Source organism: Capra hircus, chromosome 6 (genome assembly GCF_001704415.2).
Source record: "Capra hircus breed San Clemente chromosome 6, ASM170441v1, whole genome shotgun sequence".
Lineage (NCBI taxonomy): Eukaryota > Metazoa > Chordata > Mammalia > Artiodactyla > Bovidae > Capra > Capra hircus.
The window spans coordinates 111633852-111648166 of NC_030813.1; the positions used below are offsets into that span (position 1 = coordinate 111633852).

A 14315-nucleotide genomic window follows, 5' to 3' on the forward strand; every position below is an offset into this window, starting at 1 on the left:
AGGAGGGCAGGGACTTTGTTCATTGCTGGTCCCAGCAGCAAGAGCAGTTCCTGACACATAGGAAGTGTTAATGAGTAAGCCTTGAGTTGCTCAGTTGTGGCCGACTCCCCGTGACACCATGCCAGGCTCCTCTGTCCATGGGAACCTCCAGGCAAATGGAGTGCGTTTCCATTTCCTTCTCCAGGAACTGTTAATACGTCCTGGTTAAAAGAATAAATAGGTAGGCGGAACTGAAACAGAGAAACATGTAGGGATTTTAAATTATTTGGGGCCTTTATATCTTTCTCCGCTGAGTTGGGCTCAGTGGTAAAGAATCTGCCTGCCAGTGCCTGAGACGCAGGAGATGTGGGTTCAATCCCTGGATTAGGAAAATCCCCTGGAGAAGGAAATGGCAGCCCACTCCAGTATTGTTGCCTGGGAAATCCCATGGACAGAGGAGCCTGGTGGGCTATAGTCCATGGGGTCGCAAGGAGTCAGACATGACTTAGCAGCTGAGCACACAACACCGTTGAGTTACCAGGGATGGAAGGAACATTTCTGACGGAACACTTTCTAATTATAACAAGATTCTTCCATGTATACCTATAGAATATAAAGTCTAAATGTACAAAGTACAAAAGTACAAAGAAAATTTCAACAGGCTCTGAATGACTCCTCGTGTTTATACTTCTATCTTAAACAAAAAGCTATGAGCCTGACTCGTGTTGTGCCTTGGAATTTTTTTTTTTTTTAAACCAAAGCTCTGTGTTAAACCTGACTCCCAGATGTGAAAAGCACATGGTCTGCCTTTCAAAACAACTGCAAAGTGAAGTACCTTAATTTGCTGAGATACTAAATGGTCTATGATCAAGATCCAGCCAATATCTTTCTCCAAAGGTAAAAAATCAAACATTTTTCTCCCATTAAAACCAAAAGAATAATTCAAATTAGACAGTCCTGTCACTTGTGAATTGGAAGGGAATTCTTACAGAGTGGGAAATTCACTCCAAATAAAGCAGTCAATATAATTAAAATAAATTCAGTGGCCGTTTTAAAAAAGATTATAAAATTGAATTTATTGAGTTTCACACAAGATGCACTTATAAAATTAGTACTGAATGCCATTTTAACAGAAGAAATGAACATCAGTCCAAACTCCCAATATATTCTGCAAAAAAAAAAACCAAAACAAAAACTTCCAAAAATGACAATATAGTTACAGAGTCATTCAAGCTGAACTGAAAGATATACCCACATCATATTTTTGCTCTGATCAGGTCTTTGTTTGGCAAAGGTTTCTCCACGCTATTCCCATTCCTCGTGGACACTGTTCCTTATGGTGGTGAAGAGAAGGTGGGAAAACAATAATAACACAATAATAATTCTAATATGGGCCTTCACTGAAACATACACAAAGCAATTTCAAGTCTTTCATTTTTAACTTAAAGTACTTCCTGGTTTCCCAAAAGCATTTCTGTACTATTTCCTTTTTCATTCTTATGTGAACAATCATCTTCAGACTTCTTTAGCTTTAATGCAACACATTAAAATTTGCTTTTATTTTTCAGAGGAACGAGTCAAAGCATTAAAGCCTACCTTATGTTTCACCCAGGAGATAAGACAAATCAGCTAAAATTTACCTTCTGCAGTATCACATGCAGGGAATATCAGCAAAAGGGCGGAGCTTCAGATGAAAACCTCAAAGGAAGTTAACAGCTAACGGCAACATCTGGACATTCTGAAATCAGACCCTGGAAAATCTTTATAAAAATGCAGAAAGGCTCCTCAAGATAAAATGTGGTGGAAAAGAACTTGTCCTGTGATGTGGGCCATGGACTGGTAATTAAGCAGAAATAGAATCTTGATCTCAAACAAAGCCAAGAAGCATCGTTTGGCTGCTCCCTACACAAGCCCCTGTCCACACCCTGACGACCACACACATGCCCCAAATGTCTCCTTTCCTTCTCCCCACACAGCCTGCCCACCCTGGCACATACGCACCCGAGCACCCACCTCCCCCCAGGGCACAGACCCGGACCAGGTGTGGGCGCACAGACAGACAGACCGACAGGCAGACCAGTGCACCCGAGGGCCCATCTCCCCAGAGCACAGACCCGGGCCATGTGCAGGCATACAGACAGACAGACGGGCAGACCAGCTCTTTCTAGGAGCCCGAGTAAAACGATGCCCCACCCACACAAGACTGACTTTAAAACTGGGACTTGAAAAACCCAGTTGAAGTTGATACATTTGAATTTTGTCCTCTGATGATTCCTCAGCCTGTTTAACACCAAACCCTTTTAACGGTAACAACTTAGGAAGCAATCAATTTGAAAGGGAAACCAGTTAACTCTACCTGAAAATGAACACTGCTCTGCTTTTTTCAGTATAAAAAGTGCCTTTCTGTCAGGGAATTCCTATTTTATCCACTGCAATTACACAATACACAGCTCACATTTGGCTGTGAAGAGTAAAACTGAAAAATTAGGAAACATTTTCTCAGTGATGCAAACCTTCATTCATTCGTATTTTTTAAATAAACTGGCTTAAGGGTTTTTTTTCTTTCCCTCTATAAAATGCTACTATCCATCATGTCTCATTTAAGGTAGCTTTTTATTCTGATTAACGCAGATACATCTTCGAAGAGTATTCTGGTGGTAAGAACATTTATGTTAAGTTTAATTATCTTTTTTTTTTTTTTAATGCTTTGGCAGATGAAGTTTGAAAACTGTGGGGACAGAATGAGGCTGGAAATGGAGCGTCGTGTGAGAGCTCCACCGTCTCCAGCGCATCCCGACGCCGAGGAGGACTCGAGGTGGAATCCCACCCTATGGAAGCACAGAGTGACGAGCGGAGGGGGTGGTGGGGTTGCTCCTGCGGGGCCCAGGGTGACTCTGTGGCTTCCCCAAGCAGGAGGGACCCTTCCTGAGCCATCCATCTGTCCAAGGGCTCGAGGCTGCAGGTCGCTGCTGGCTGCCCTGTGTGACCTGACTTTCAGCCAGACCACGTCACCAGGAGAAGGACACTAAGATTTGCTTTCTGTCAATAAGTTAAGTTCTTAAATAAATATTTAAGTGCCGTCTTCAGCATCTGTCCGTCCGGGGGGCACCACCTCTGGGGCCCCGGGACTGCGTCTTTGGCACCTGGAGCTCTGGAATTCAGTCAATTCGATTTCCACAAATTGTGAACCTGTCTATCTCTAACAGATCTTTCTTTGAGGACCTGTGTTTCAGTTCCGAGTTGTCCTGTGTTATGTCCTTCTCGTCGCCATCTGGGGTGGTCAGAAGCTGATCAGAGCTGCTCGTGACGAGCAGCGGGATCGCATTTTCCTTCTGATGAGAGGGCTGGCTGGTGACCGAGGCAGACAGGGTTTCTTCTGTGGAAAAACAGATCTGTTAAATTAGAAAAGGGTGTCCCACCAGACTACTATAACCACAAGCTTTCCAATACAGTGGGACTGAAAAAAAGTGTCGACTGTCTGTGCTTTCGGATAAAGCAAATCATAGCCTAATATTAACAGCATGCTGTATAAACCCTATAGCTTATAATGAAACTCAAGAGGCTATACTATTTCCATTTTCTCATCCAAAATCGTATATGACAGTGTACTGTGGACCATCACTGTTAGCGGATGTGGGGAAAATCAGAGCTCCTGTGTCACAGCCACCTTCCTGCAAAAGGAGGTCCCAGGAAGACCGCTGCGGACCAGAAACACTAGCACTGACTCCCACCCAGGACAGCAGGGCTGAGCGGACTCGGGACCACTCCGCCTCTCGTGTGTGGTCACGGTAGTTAGAGTCGGCCTTTTACCTCTGGGAAGTTCAGATCGGAGATTAAAAAACACACCAATGAACGAAACCCCAAACAGCCATGGGGATCCAGTCTGGGGGCCCGGACCCACCAATCTCTGAATCATACACGCAGCCCTTACCTGAGCAGGGTCATCATCGGGGTAAGTATGACACCCCTCAAACTGTGCCTGGTTAAGACAGAGGAACAGACGGGCGCTGACACACACAGGGCCGCGATGGAGAGAGGAGCATGGCGCCCTACTCGGCACCCCTCCGCCCTGTCTCAGCCTCACCCGCGGGTTCACCCCCTGCCCCTTCACAGGCACACGCCACGCTTGGGCACTGACCCCGGGTCTCTGCTCTGCCACCTCACTGTGGACCCCCGCAGGTCCCCTTCCTGACGAGCCCGGCCTGCACCAGGTCCTACTCCTTCTTGCGCTTTGGGATTCAGTTCAGGCCTCACCAGCTCCAGGAAGGACCCCTCTCCTGTCCCCTCTAGAGCCCTACTGCTCTCCGATCTGGATCAGCCACTTTGGGATTCAGTTCAGGCCTCACCAGTTCCAGGAAGGACCCCTCTCCCGTCCCCTCTAGAGCCCCACTGCTCTCCGATCTGGATCAGCCACTTTGGGGTTCAGTTCAGGCCTCACCAGCTCCAGGAAGGACCCCTCTCCCGTCCCCTCTAGAGCCCCACTGCTCTCCGATCTGGATCAGCCACTTTGGCTGTCTCCTCTGTCAGCCTGAGGTCCCAAAGCTGGATTTATTTACCTCTGTAGCTCCAGTGTCTCACATACCGCCTGGCACAGGCACGGAAGAGTAAACTGTTTAAACTAAAAGTCATCTGGATAAATACTCATGTGGACGTGGAACTGCCGTCCACTGACAACGAATTAAGCCCCAGTCCTTCCTGGAAATCTTCCAGGCCAGAAATCCTGGGACCATCCTTAACTGCTCTCTCCAGAGCACGACCTCGCCAGCAAGCACTGTGCTCCTGAAGATGCGCATGGAATCTGGTCTCCCGCCGCTCCCACGGTGACCTGTGTGCCCAGCCGGGCATTTCCCCGCCGGCCTCCACTCCTGGGCTCACCTTCCCGAGTCTATTTCCCACAGAGACTGAGAGTGACCCTGCATCCTGGCGCCCCTCTCTCCAACGGCCCCTCCCCACATGGCAGAAGGCGAGGTGCTCCTGAGAGCCGCGGGAGCCCTGGGCGGCCTCTCGCCACCCGCCCCTCTCCCACCCAGTCCCTCTCCCCCGGGGTGGGGCTCTCGGCAACCCCCACCCCCGGTCCCTCTCCCCCGGGGTCGGGGCTCTCGGGCCCCCCTCATCCCTCTCCCCCGGGGTGGGGCTCTCGGGCCGCCCTCGTCCCTCTCCCCCGGGGTCGGGGCTCTCGGCAACCCCCACCCCCAGTCCCTCTCCCCCGGGGTCGGGGCTCTCGGACCCCCACCCCCGGTCCCTCTCCGCCGGGGTCGGGGCTCTCAGGCCCCCCTTGTCCTTCTCCCCCGGGGTCGGGGCTCTCGGGCCGCCCTCGTCCCTCTCCCCCGGGGTCAGAGCTCTCGGCAACCCCTACCCCCGGTCCCTCTCCCCCGGGGCTGGGGCCCTCCGGCCTCCTTGGCTCTTGCTGAGGTTGCCCGAGGCCTCTGCAGGTGCAGCCCACACCCCAGCCCCTCACAGCTGGGGAGCCCCCACCCCACGTGTCCTCCTGCCAGCCTACTTCGCTCTCCCTGATGACTCGGTGCACGTCCACCCGCTCTGCCCCCGACCATCTCGTCTGCGGCCCAGCTGTCCCTCGACCCGCCAGGTACCAGGCGCCCAATGACCATCTACTGAACAAGGGACAAACAGAAGGTTTCCCCAGGGGTGCCTGCGATGAGATCTCAGCATAAACACTAAAAATCCACAGCTGAGCAAAGCAAAATCTGGTCTTGAAAGCGCTGCTCAACAGTGATTTTTTTATCATGGAGAGTTCAGACAACTGATTCTTTAGGTAAGGATTCACAGAGGTGATGAACAGAGAGCCAAACCCACCTTGGGAGGGTTTACACTTGTTTTGTGATTTGCTGGACGGTTTGCCGGGAGCGCTGGCCGGGGGAGGGTTAAACAACTTCTCTTCCATTTTGGCCTCCTTCACGTACTGGCAGGATTTCCCCAGCAGGACAATGCTGTTCAGGACTTTCAGGGAGATCAACCTAAAACCGGCAAGAAACCACCACGTGCTGCTGGGGTCCGTCTTCGCACATGGGGGCCAGCCGCCCCAGCTCGGCCAGTGAAGAGGGGAGCTGCAGGGACGGGGGACCACCCGGGCGCCACAGGACCAGTCCCTCGTGCAAACCCTGAGTTTTTGGAGGCTTCTTTACCCCAGGGAAGCATTTTTGAAAAAACTCCTTGGTTTTCATTATAAGAACAAATTATACTTAGAAGTCTTACCTGGTGCTAAACTGTCTAACATGTATTCTCTTACTACGAAACAAAGACATTTAGCAAACGTAGATGAAAACCAACAACAAAAGCTTATAGAGCCACACTGCAGGGCAGACCACCGCAACATCTGGCATGTGAACCTGCAGTCACCTGTGCTCTGAGTGGACATCTATTTGTGCCTCTCGCTCTCCAGAAACGGGGTGTCTTTAAGAAGGCAGTAGGGGACTGGAGCTCAGAGCCAGAGGAGAGACTCTGGGGGTTGAGCATGTGGGTTCAAGTCCCGACTCCACTGCTCAGGACTGTGTGGATCTCAGTGAATTTCCTAACGAGTTAATCCACAAAGGGGTGATTTCGGTAAGATGCTCGGAACAGTGCTGGGCACACAGAAATGCCAACCAGTTCTGCTGTATGCCCACCACTGTTGTAAATGACAGTACATCCGGAACATTCTCCTGACCCGGCGGTGGTCCTCAATGAGCTGACTGTGCTGGCCATCATATAATAGAACCCCCCAAAGCCTTCAATTTTGGGTTACTTAGGGTACTTCAAACATGCTGCTTCTATTGTTACAGAAGTGGGATTTCTGGGCCAAAAGGTACATAATATTTTTAGGCATTTGAAATAAATCTGGCAAAAATTCTGAAAAAACAAAAACAGAACAAAACTCTTCACACTGATATGTGTGTGTGTGTGTGTGTGTGTGTGTGCGCGCACGCGCGTGCGCGTGTGTGTGCTCAGTGGTATCCGACTCTTTGTGATCCCATGGACTGTAGCTTCTCTGCCCATGGGATTTCCCAGGCAAGAATACTGGAGTGGGTTGCCATTTCCCTCTTCAGGGTATCTTCCCAACCCAGGGATCGAACCCATTATTATCTCGTGTACTGCAGGCAGATTCTTTACTGTCTGACAAGGCCTAGAGTGTGCTTGATAATTAGTGTGGCAAACATAGTAGAAAAAAACATTTTTTAAAACACAGAACAACATCTGATTGTAATGGCAAATTTTATCATAAAAGAAAATATGGGTGAAACTTAAGCCTTAAATAAGGAGGACTATAAGTAAGTGATTTCATTAAAAGATTAAGACACAATCTAAAGTGCCATCAATACTTTTGCCCAACAGCACATTTAATTTAGCCAGAATTTAACTAAGTCACAAATACACCTGGGGAAACATGCTGTCAAGGGCGATCCCAGGACAGCTGTGACCTGGTTGCTGTTAACTTCCACTACACTGTGCATTTATATGTGTGTGTGTGTGTGTGTGTGTGTGTGAAGTCACTTCAGTCGTATCCGACTCTGTGCGACCCTAAGGACTGTGGCCCGCCAGGTTCCTCTGTCCATGGGATTCTCCAGGCAAGAACACTGCAGCGGATCCTGCCCTCCTCCAGGGAAATCTTCCCGACTCAGGGGTCAAACCCGCATCACTTCACATCTCCTGCACTGGCAGGCAGGTTCTTTACCGCCAGCGCCACCTGGGAAGCCCTTTGCATTCACACTTTACTGTACAACCAAAAACATATTAAAGAACAGTTAATCTTACCCCAAATAGAAGAGGATGACGCAGGCATAAGACAGGATTCCTTGCACCTTAATTGAACTTGTTACCACTCTGATGAGCTAGCCAGAGACAAACGGAAACAACAAATCACAAAAACAAAGCACACAACCAGAGTTACCAGTTAGTATTTAAAAGACGGTTTCTCCATGCCGACTCCAACACCCTGGGCACCTTCCCGTGGCCTCTGTCAGAACCCAAGAAAGCAGCTCTAGGATGTGTCTATTCACATCAGAACCTGGCTACTTGTTGAACCTTTTATGGTAGATTTAGACTCTTTGGGCAAATCTAAAATGCCTGCTAATGCCAAATTCAACCACTGACTCTAAAGTCAGGCACTGCTCCCAGCTCGTGACTAACATGTTTACCTGCACTTAACAGAGATGCAAATTAGTTAACTTTAAAAATAAAAATTATTCTGGAAAATATAAATGGATTCATCTTGCTGCATGCCTCCCCACCAGGGCTGGAAGCATTTGGTGGGCATTTCCCTCATTCCTGCTTTTTCTGTCCTTTGTTCTTTGACTCTCTAAGAAGCCCAAGGACTTGCTGAGTGAGAGAGAAAAAGGAACCCTTAAGAGGCGTGTACCGTTTAACAAAACTAAATACTATTATGAAACTAATTACTTAAAGGCCAGAAAATCTCTCTTTTGGAGAGTTATGGTTGCTAAGTTGCTTCAGTCGTGTCTGACTCTTTGCACCCTATGGACTGTAGCCTGCCAGGCTCCTCTGTTCATGGGACTCTCCAGGCAAGAATACTGGAGTGGGCTGCCATGCCCTCCCCCAGGGGATCTTATATTTTCTTACTTATCTCAGAGAAACATAAGAGTAACAGCACTACCTCTGGACATTTGCTGAATAAATCTGATGGGATCTGTCACTGAAAAGCATTTACACATTATAGGGTCAGCTTAATGCACCCATATATTACGGTATGCGGGGACCACTACGCGAAAACAGAGAATCAGGGAAAATACCCAACCTCATCCAGTAATGCCATCCTCAAATGGAAGAGTCTCAATTAAATAAATAACACAAGAACATTTCAAGTGACATTTAAAAAATGCTTTAAGTAAAAGAGCAATTGGGAGGAGCTAGACAGAATGAGCTGCCACACATACTTAATAAAACACCTGGCTCAGTCTCCAATGGGGAAGTGACCTGTCATCAAACATTTGTGATGGAAAGTAATATGGTTCTAGAATTTTGTTCAAAAATATGAAAAGCAAATGGAGGTTTCAATGACTTCATTTTTACCCAGTATATTATTAGGTAACTTTAAGATACGTATGTCCCAAGTCTAATTTCCTTGAGACCTTAATATGATTTACTTTTCTTGGATACGAACTCATTCTAGGACTTAAAGTAACATTTACAAGGAAACACTGCTACTCTTGGCCTTAATGCAAGAATTGGCTTGGTTACTGAGGCCTCAGTTTATTCCTCAGGGGCCCGAGATTTCTGCCAAAGCTCTGCTGTCACTCTGGAGTTCAGTGAGAAAAACACTGCAGAAGAAAATCCCCTGGGTCTGCACGTAGCTCCATAATCCCCTTTAAAACTACAGGAGATTCCCCAGAAGTGTTCTGCTAATCAAGTATTAACTAAACTTAAATCTTCTGGTATAACAACCATAAAGACTCACTTAAAAAATAAAATAAAGATTAATGAAAAATCTAAAGATATTAATTTTAAAAATTCATACTAATTATGATCAGAATTTTTTGGTAAATAAATTACTAGACAAATTATTATTTGGCAAAGCAGGGCCATATTTTAATCCAACCACTTAACTAATCCTTAAAAAAAAAAAAAAAAGGCAGCCTAGGTTTATTCTCACATTGTACGTATCCTTTTTCCAGTTGCAGAAAACATAGAAAAAAATCTTAAAATTCTATTTTATCAATCTCTTAAACCATTAACAAATATTTTCACTCTTCAGAATTTTCTGTTTTTCCAAAATTCTAGGAGTTCCTTTCACTAAGCAAAAGAAAGCCATATTTGTATATAATAAAAACAAGCTACTAACACAACTGAAAACATTTAGGATGCGCTTATCTGGGGAGTCCTGCTGAAGCTTAAAATAACATATCATTCATCCTCTAAAAAAAAGTTAGGCAAGCTGGTAAAAAATACAGTTAGTATGACCAAAACTTCTTTATACATCTCTTAATTTCCATGAGACTTTGCGTCTTTGGAAAAATTCAGATGTCCTTCAATGAAAAGACAGTGCATTTGTTTTGATTTGAGAATAGTTAGCAAAAAAGGAATGCAATCAAATGTAAGTGCAGCCAGCAAAATCTTAATTATTAGAGCCCTAATTAAATATTACAGTAACTATGTGCAAGGCTGTTCTGAGCACTTCATGAAAATATCAGAAGTTGATGACTAATGTTTTTGATTAAGTTTCAGTGCCATTATTTAAAAATATATATGATATTTCCTGTGTATAACAGCAGAAAATTCCCTTGTAAAAACTTTGGAAAAAAACTTAAGAAGTAGTACTTATAATGAATACAGAATAGTTTTTCATTTGAGCATATTGTATTTATTTAATCTATTTCATCTGTTGCCAAATTTTCACTACTGTAAATGCTACTGCAGTGCATAACCTTTCCTATAAATCACCATTTGACTTTCATGGCTGTTTTCTTAGGAGAAATTCCTAGAACTGGAATTACTTCATCAAAGCATAATACTGTCACAGGGCTCTTTAGAAATGTTGGATCAGCTTATACTTCCACCAAAGTGTGTTACAGTGGCCACTCAATGCCTATCACTAGGTATTTCCATTCAAAAAGAAAAATCACTGCCAAATGAATAAGCAAAAATGAATATTCTCATTGTTAGGAAAATATGCCTTAACATCTTTTATCCATTAAATGGCTCAAAATCCAAAAGGGAAATATTATAATTTAAAACAAAATTTCCTTCTAAGTCATGGACCTTTAATTTTACTATCAAGTCATTTTAGAACAAACTGATTGTTAATCCATTTATTCATATTCTTTAATGACGGTCGTCTCATCATAAAAAGCGTATGGACTTACTAAAACAGCTAGTGGGAGAGGAATGAACCCCATCCTCCGGGCCACGGAGTCACTATAATCAGTATACGCCTGGACAGAGAGGAGAAAGGGATTTATGGGATTTAATAAGCACTTAAAAAGCAGAATTCATCAGAAAAGTCAGGTACAGGAATGTTGTCTGTGCTCACATGTAATGTTTCTTATTGTTATCTTAATTAAAATAAGAAATGTTTCAAACTTAAAAAAAAAATGTACAATTCACTCATCACCAGCAAATATTCTAAACAGGTGAGACTGTGAGTAGTAAAACAATGGAGTGATCTAAATGTTCATAAGTTTAAAATACAAAGTTGTATAACTGTTACAATGCTGTAGAAATCATACACTATGTAATAAGTATTAGCATTATTTTTATTATTTTATAAACATTTAGTGTCAAGAACAGAAATAAGGCAGTTTATCTAGCTTTCCCGTAATTCATATCCCATGCTACATTAAACTATTATTCAAAAAATTAACTATTAATTAATTAAACCATTGTTCAGTTAACTTCAGATTATGCCTTTCATATATATAATGCTTACATTTTTCTGTCGACTGCTAACAAGGTCAAAAGCAAGGCTGGCTCTATATTCACTGTAGACCTAAAGACAAATAAGAATGAGGTATTAAGTAATACAGTGCAAATACAGAACATGGAAAGATTTACTTTGTAGATAAAATGTTCAATATCTAGCCAGGAAGGAGGTGCTAATAACCAAGTGACCTCTGGGTAGTTTTTCCCTATTTGTTCACCTACAATAAGAGTGAAAAAGAGCCTCAATTCCCCTTGATAGGTTCAAGGCCTTTTAAAGGTTTCCTTTAAAGAGGGATAAATATTCAATGATTATGGTCGTTGAGAGTTTAGACTTTTAGGAAGAGTGGCTATTTTAAGTAGTGCAAGGCACGGAAAATAATTCTGAAAATTTAAATTAAGTGAACAGGTTTAAAAACTACTACTGTACATCTAATGATAATGACGTCTTCTCAGAAGAGCGAATGCTGAGTCTGATATTAAGCTGAGTTGGAGAATACAGTTGTCCTGAAGGTACTTGTAAACCGTCATTTCCACTGCAAAACACACTAAATATCTGAATCAAGGCTATTAGTTTTGACTTGGGTTGCTGAGAAAATGTCCCGTGAAAAGGGATTCCTGTTTTGAGGAACCGAGAGAGTAAAGGGTGAAATTGTTGTATCCGGCCTTTGCCAGAAACTGCATGATCATCTGTTATTCAAGGATATTAAAACATTCAGAAATGCCATAATCCCATCATTGACTGTAGCAGCTGCAACTGCATTGCATTTTAAGTCCTTGCCTTTTAAAATATGACAATAAGCATGCACAACCCAAACCAGATTGAGATACTGCTAAATTACCGTTCATTTGGGGCCTGGGGGAGGGATGAGCATTCCTCTTAAAAACTCGACTGGTGGGACGGCTCAGTGAGTAGGCTTCATTTTGTTTATATCAAGCCTACAGCCACATTTCTATTTTTGGAAATGCTACAAAATACCTGTTGTAACATCGCTCAAAGTTCCAACAAATGTTTTCAGTAGAAAAATATAAGGTGTTTGTCTTCTAGGACTTACCAAAAACCTATTAATAATCACAGGAGAAAGGAAAATCAACTTTAAAATATAAAATACTAAACAATCTAGCCAAAGAGAGAAGTTTTGGGTTTAACATTTTAAATAGGAACAATGTGACTTTTAAAAGTTTAACGAGACAGGTTATGATGGTATTAACAGTTTATAATGGTTTTAGTGACACCCTGATCTCAACTACTGATCAGTTTATGAGCGGGTGAGTGAAGTCGCTTAGTCGTGTCCGACTCTTTGCGACCCGTGGACTGTAGCCCACCAGGCTCCTCCACCCGTGGGATTCTCAAGGCAAGAATACTGGAGTGGGTTGCCATTTCAGTCTATACCTCTACACAAATGTACAGAAGCAGAACTGTTTAATACTGAAATAATGTACTTTTGGCAGCAAAATCATTTTTCGAAATTTAAAATTATAATTCTAACTTTGAAAACGTAGTTCTTTTCTATCCTATTCATAAATTCAGTAAATTTAACTTGCTATCCTACAACCTTATGATACTTAATCAGAAGTCAACACCAAACATTGAATTGCCTATTAAAATACATACATCTGCCGTGATGTCATTGAACTTTGTGATAAAAGCATGTTTTACAATATCCACAGCAATTTCTGATGCGACCACCATACAGACATCTGGAAATAACACCCAGAGATGATCTATAAAGTAGGGGAGAAGACAGACAATTACATCTCATAATATGAACAGAATCCATAACATCCTATCACAGGCTACCAGAGAAATGTACACTCTCCACAGGGCAAAACTAGAACATCTTCAACAAGTGATTATGGAGAGAGAACCGGCATAGAATTAATTCTCAGGAAGAGTCATATCTTATCAGGATAAAGGCTAAGTCATTCAACGAGTGCTTACTCCGAGCTTGGTACAGAGGAAGCCTTGAGGGGGCGCCGGGGTCAGTGGAGCCCGGCTTCTCCCCGGGGAAAGGCACAGGACGCTGTGGGATGGTGAGTGAGGAGGCTCCGTCTAAGTCTCTGGGGCTGCCTCGGTGTGACAGTGGGTAACCACGAGGACACGGTGTTAAAGTCAACTGGACCGTTTTTTTCTCTTTGATCACTAAGGTTCAACGATACTGAGCCATCCTTTATTTCACCATCATACAGAGGTAACCTGCCAAATTTGCTCACCTTTACCATATTTATTAAAACGTCAACTCAGTACCAAGTGGCTGATTAACAAATGCAAACAACAGGATAACCTGCTTAGGCCCTGGAGGAGGATATATGAGGGGGACAGAACAGGAAGAAGATCAGAAATGCTGGCAGGGACCTGGGGCAATCCCACCCTGAGGCAGCTGGCAGGGCGGGTGGAGGGCACAGGGCTGGGGCTCCGCCTGCTGACCAGGAAGGAGGTCTTGGCGGGTCTCACATGGTGCTCAGCTTTAGCCAGGGCACCTCGACCTCTTTCAACACTTAGCTCCGCCACTGACTGGCTACCTGACGCTGGAAATGGTCTGTTAATAAGTTCCAGTTTCCTCCTCTGCGAGAGAGAAAAATGTCTACGCTGCAATGCTCAGCAGGGCCACTGGGTGCGCGGCTCCAGCGACGCTGCGTGGCCCATGGGAACCGTGTGCGCGCGCTCAGCCGTGTCCGACTTTGCGACCCCACGGACTGTGGCCCGCCAGGCTCCTCTGTCCATGGGATTCTCCAGGCAAGAACACTGGAGTGGGCTGCCATTTCCTACTCCAGGGGATCTTCCCCCCACCCCCAGGAATCGAACCTGCGTTTCCTGAATTGGCAGGCAGGTTCTTTACCACTGGCACCATGCTGGGCCAAAGACTACTGCGGGGGGTCTAGCTCCCACCACCCCCTAGCGAGCAGAGGCAACCCATCCTCCATGTGAAGAGTGGACCAGCTAAAGGCTTCTGGAGTTTTCTGCACTTTTC

The 14315-nt window shown here is 44.7% G+C and overlaps 1 protein-coding gene across 1 annotated transcript in view; it reads right to left on the reverse strand.

Moving 5' to 3' along the window:
* TAPT1 (transmembrane anterior posterior transformation 1) overlaps positions 1029-14315 on the reverse strand; it is a 62723-nt gene continuing 49436 nt past the window's right edge. Inside the window, exons 9-14 of the mRNA XM_018049754.1 lie at positions 12959-13068; positions 11354-11413; positions 10791-10859; positions 7729-7805; positions 5794-5954; positions 1029-3355 (exon numbers count right to left, since the gene is read on the reverse strand). Coding sequence (XP_017905243.1) covers positions 3138-3355; positions 5794-5954; positions 7729-7805; positions 10791-10859; positions 11354-11413; positions 12959-13068 — 695 coding nt within the window. The 3' untranslated portion in view covers positions 1029-3137. The remainder of the gene's footprint in view (positions 3356-5793; positions 5955-7728; positions 7806-10790; positions 10860-11353; positions 11414-12958; positions 13069-14315) is intronic.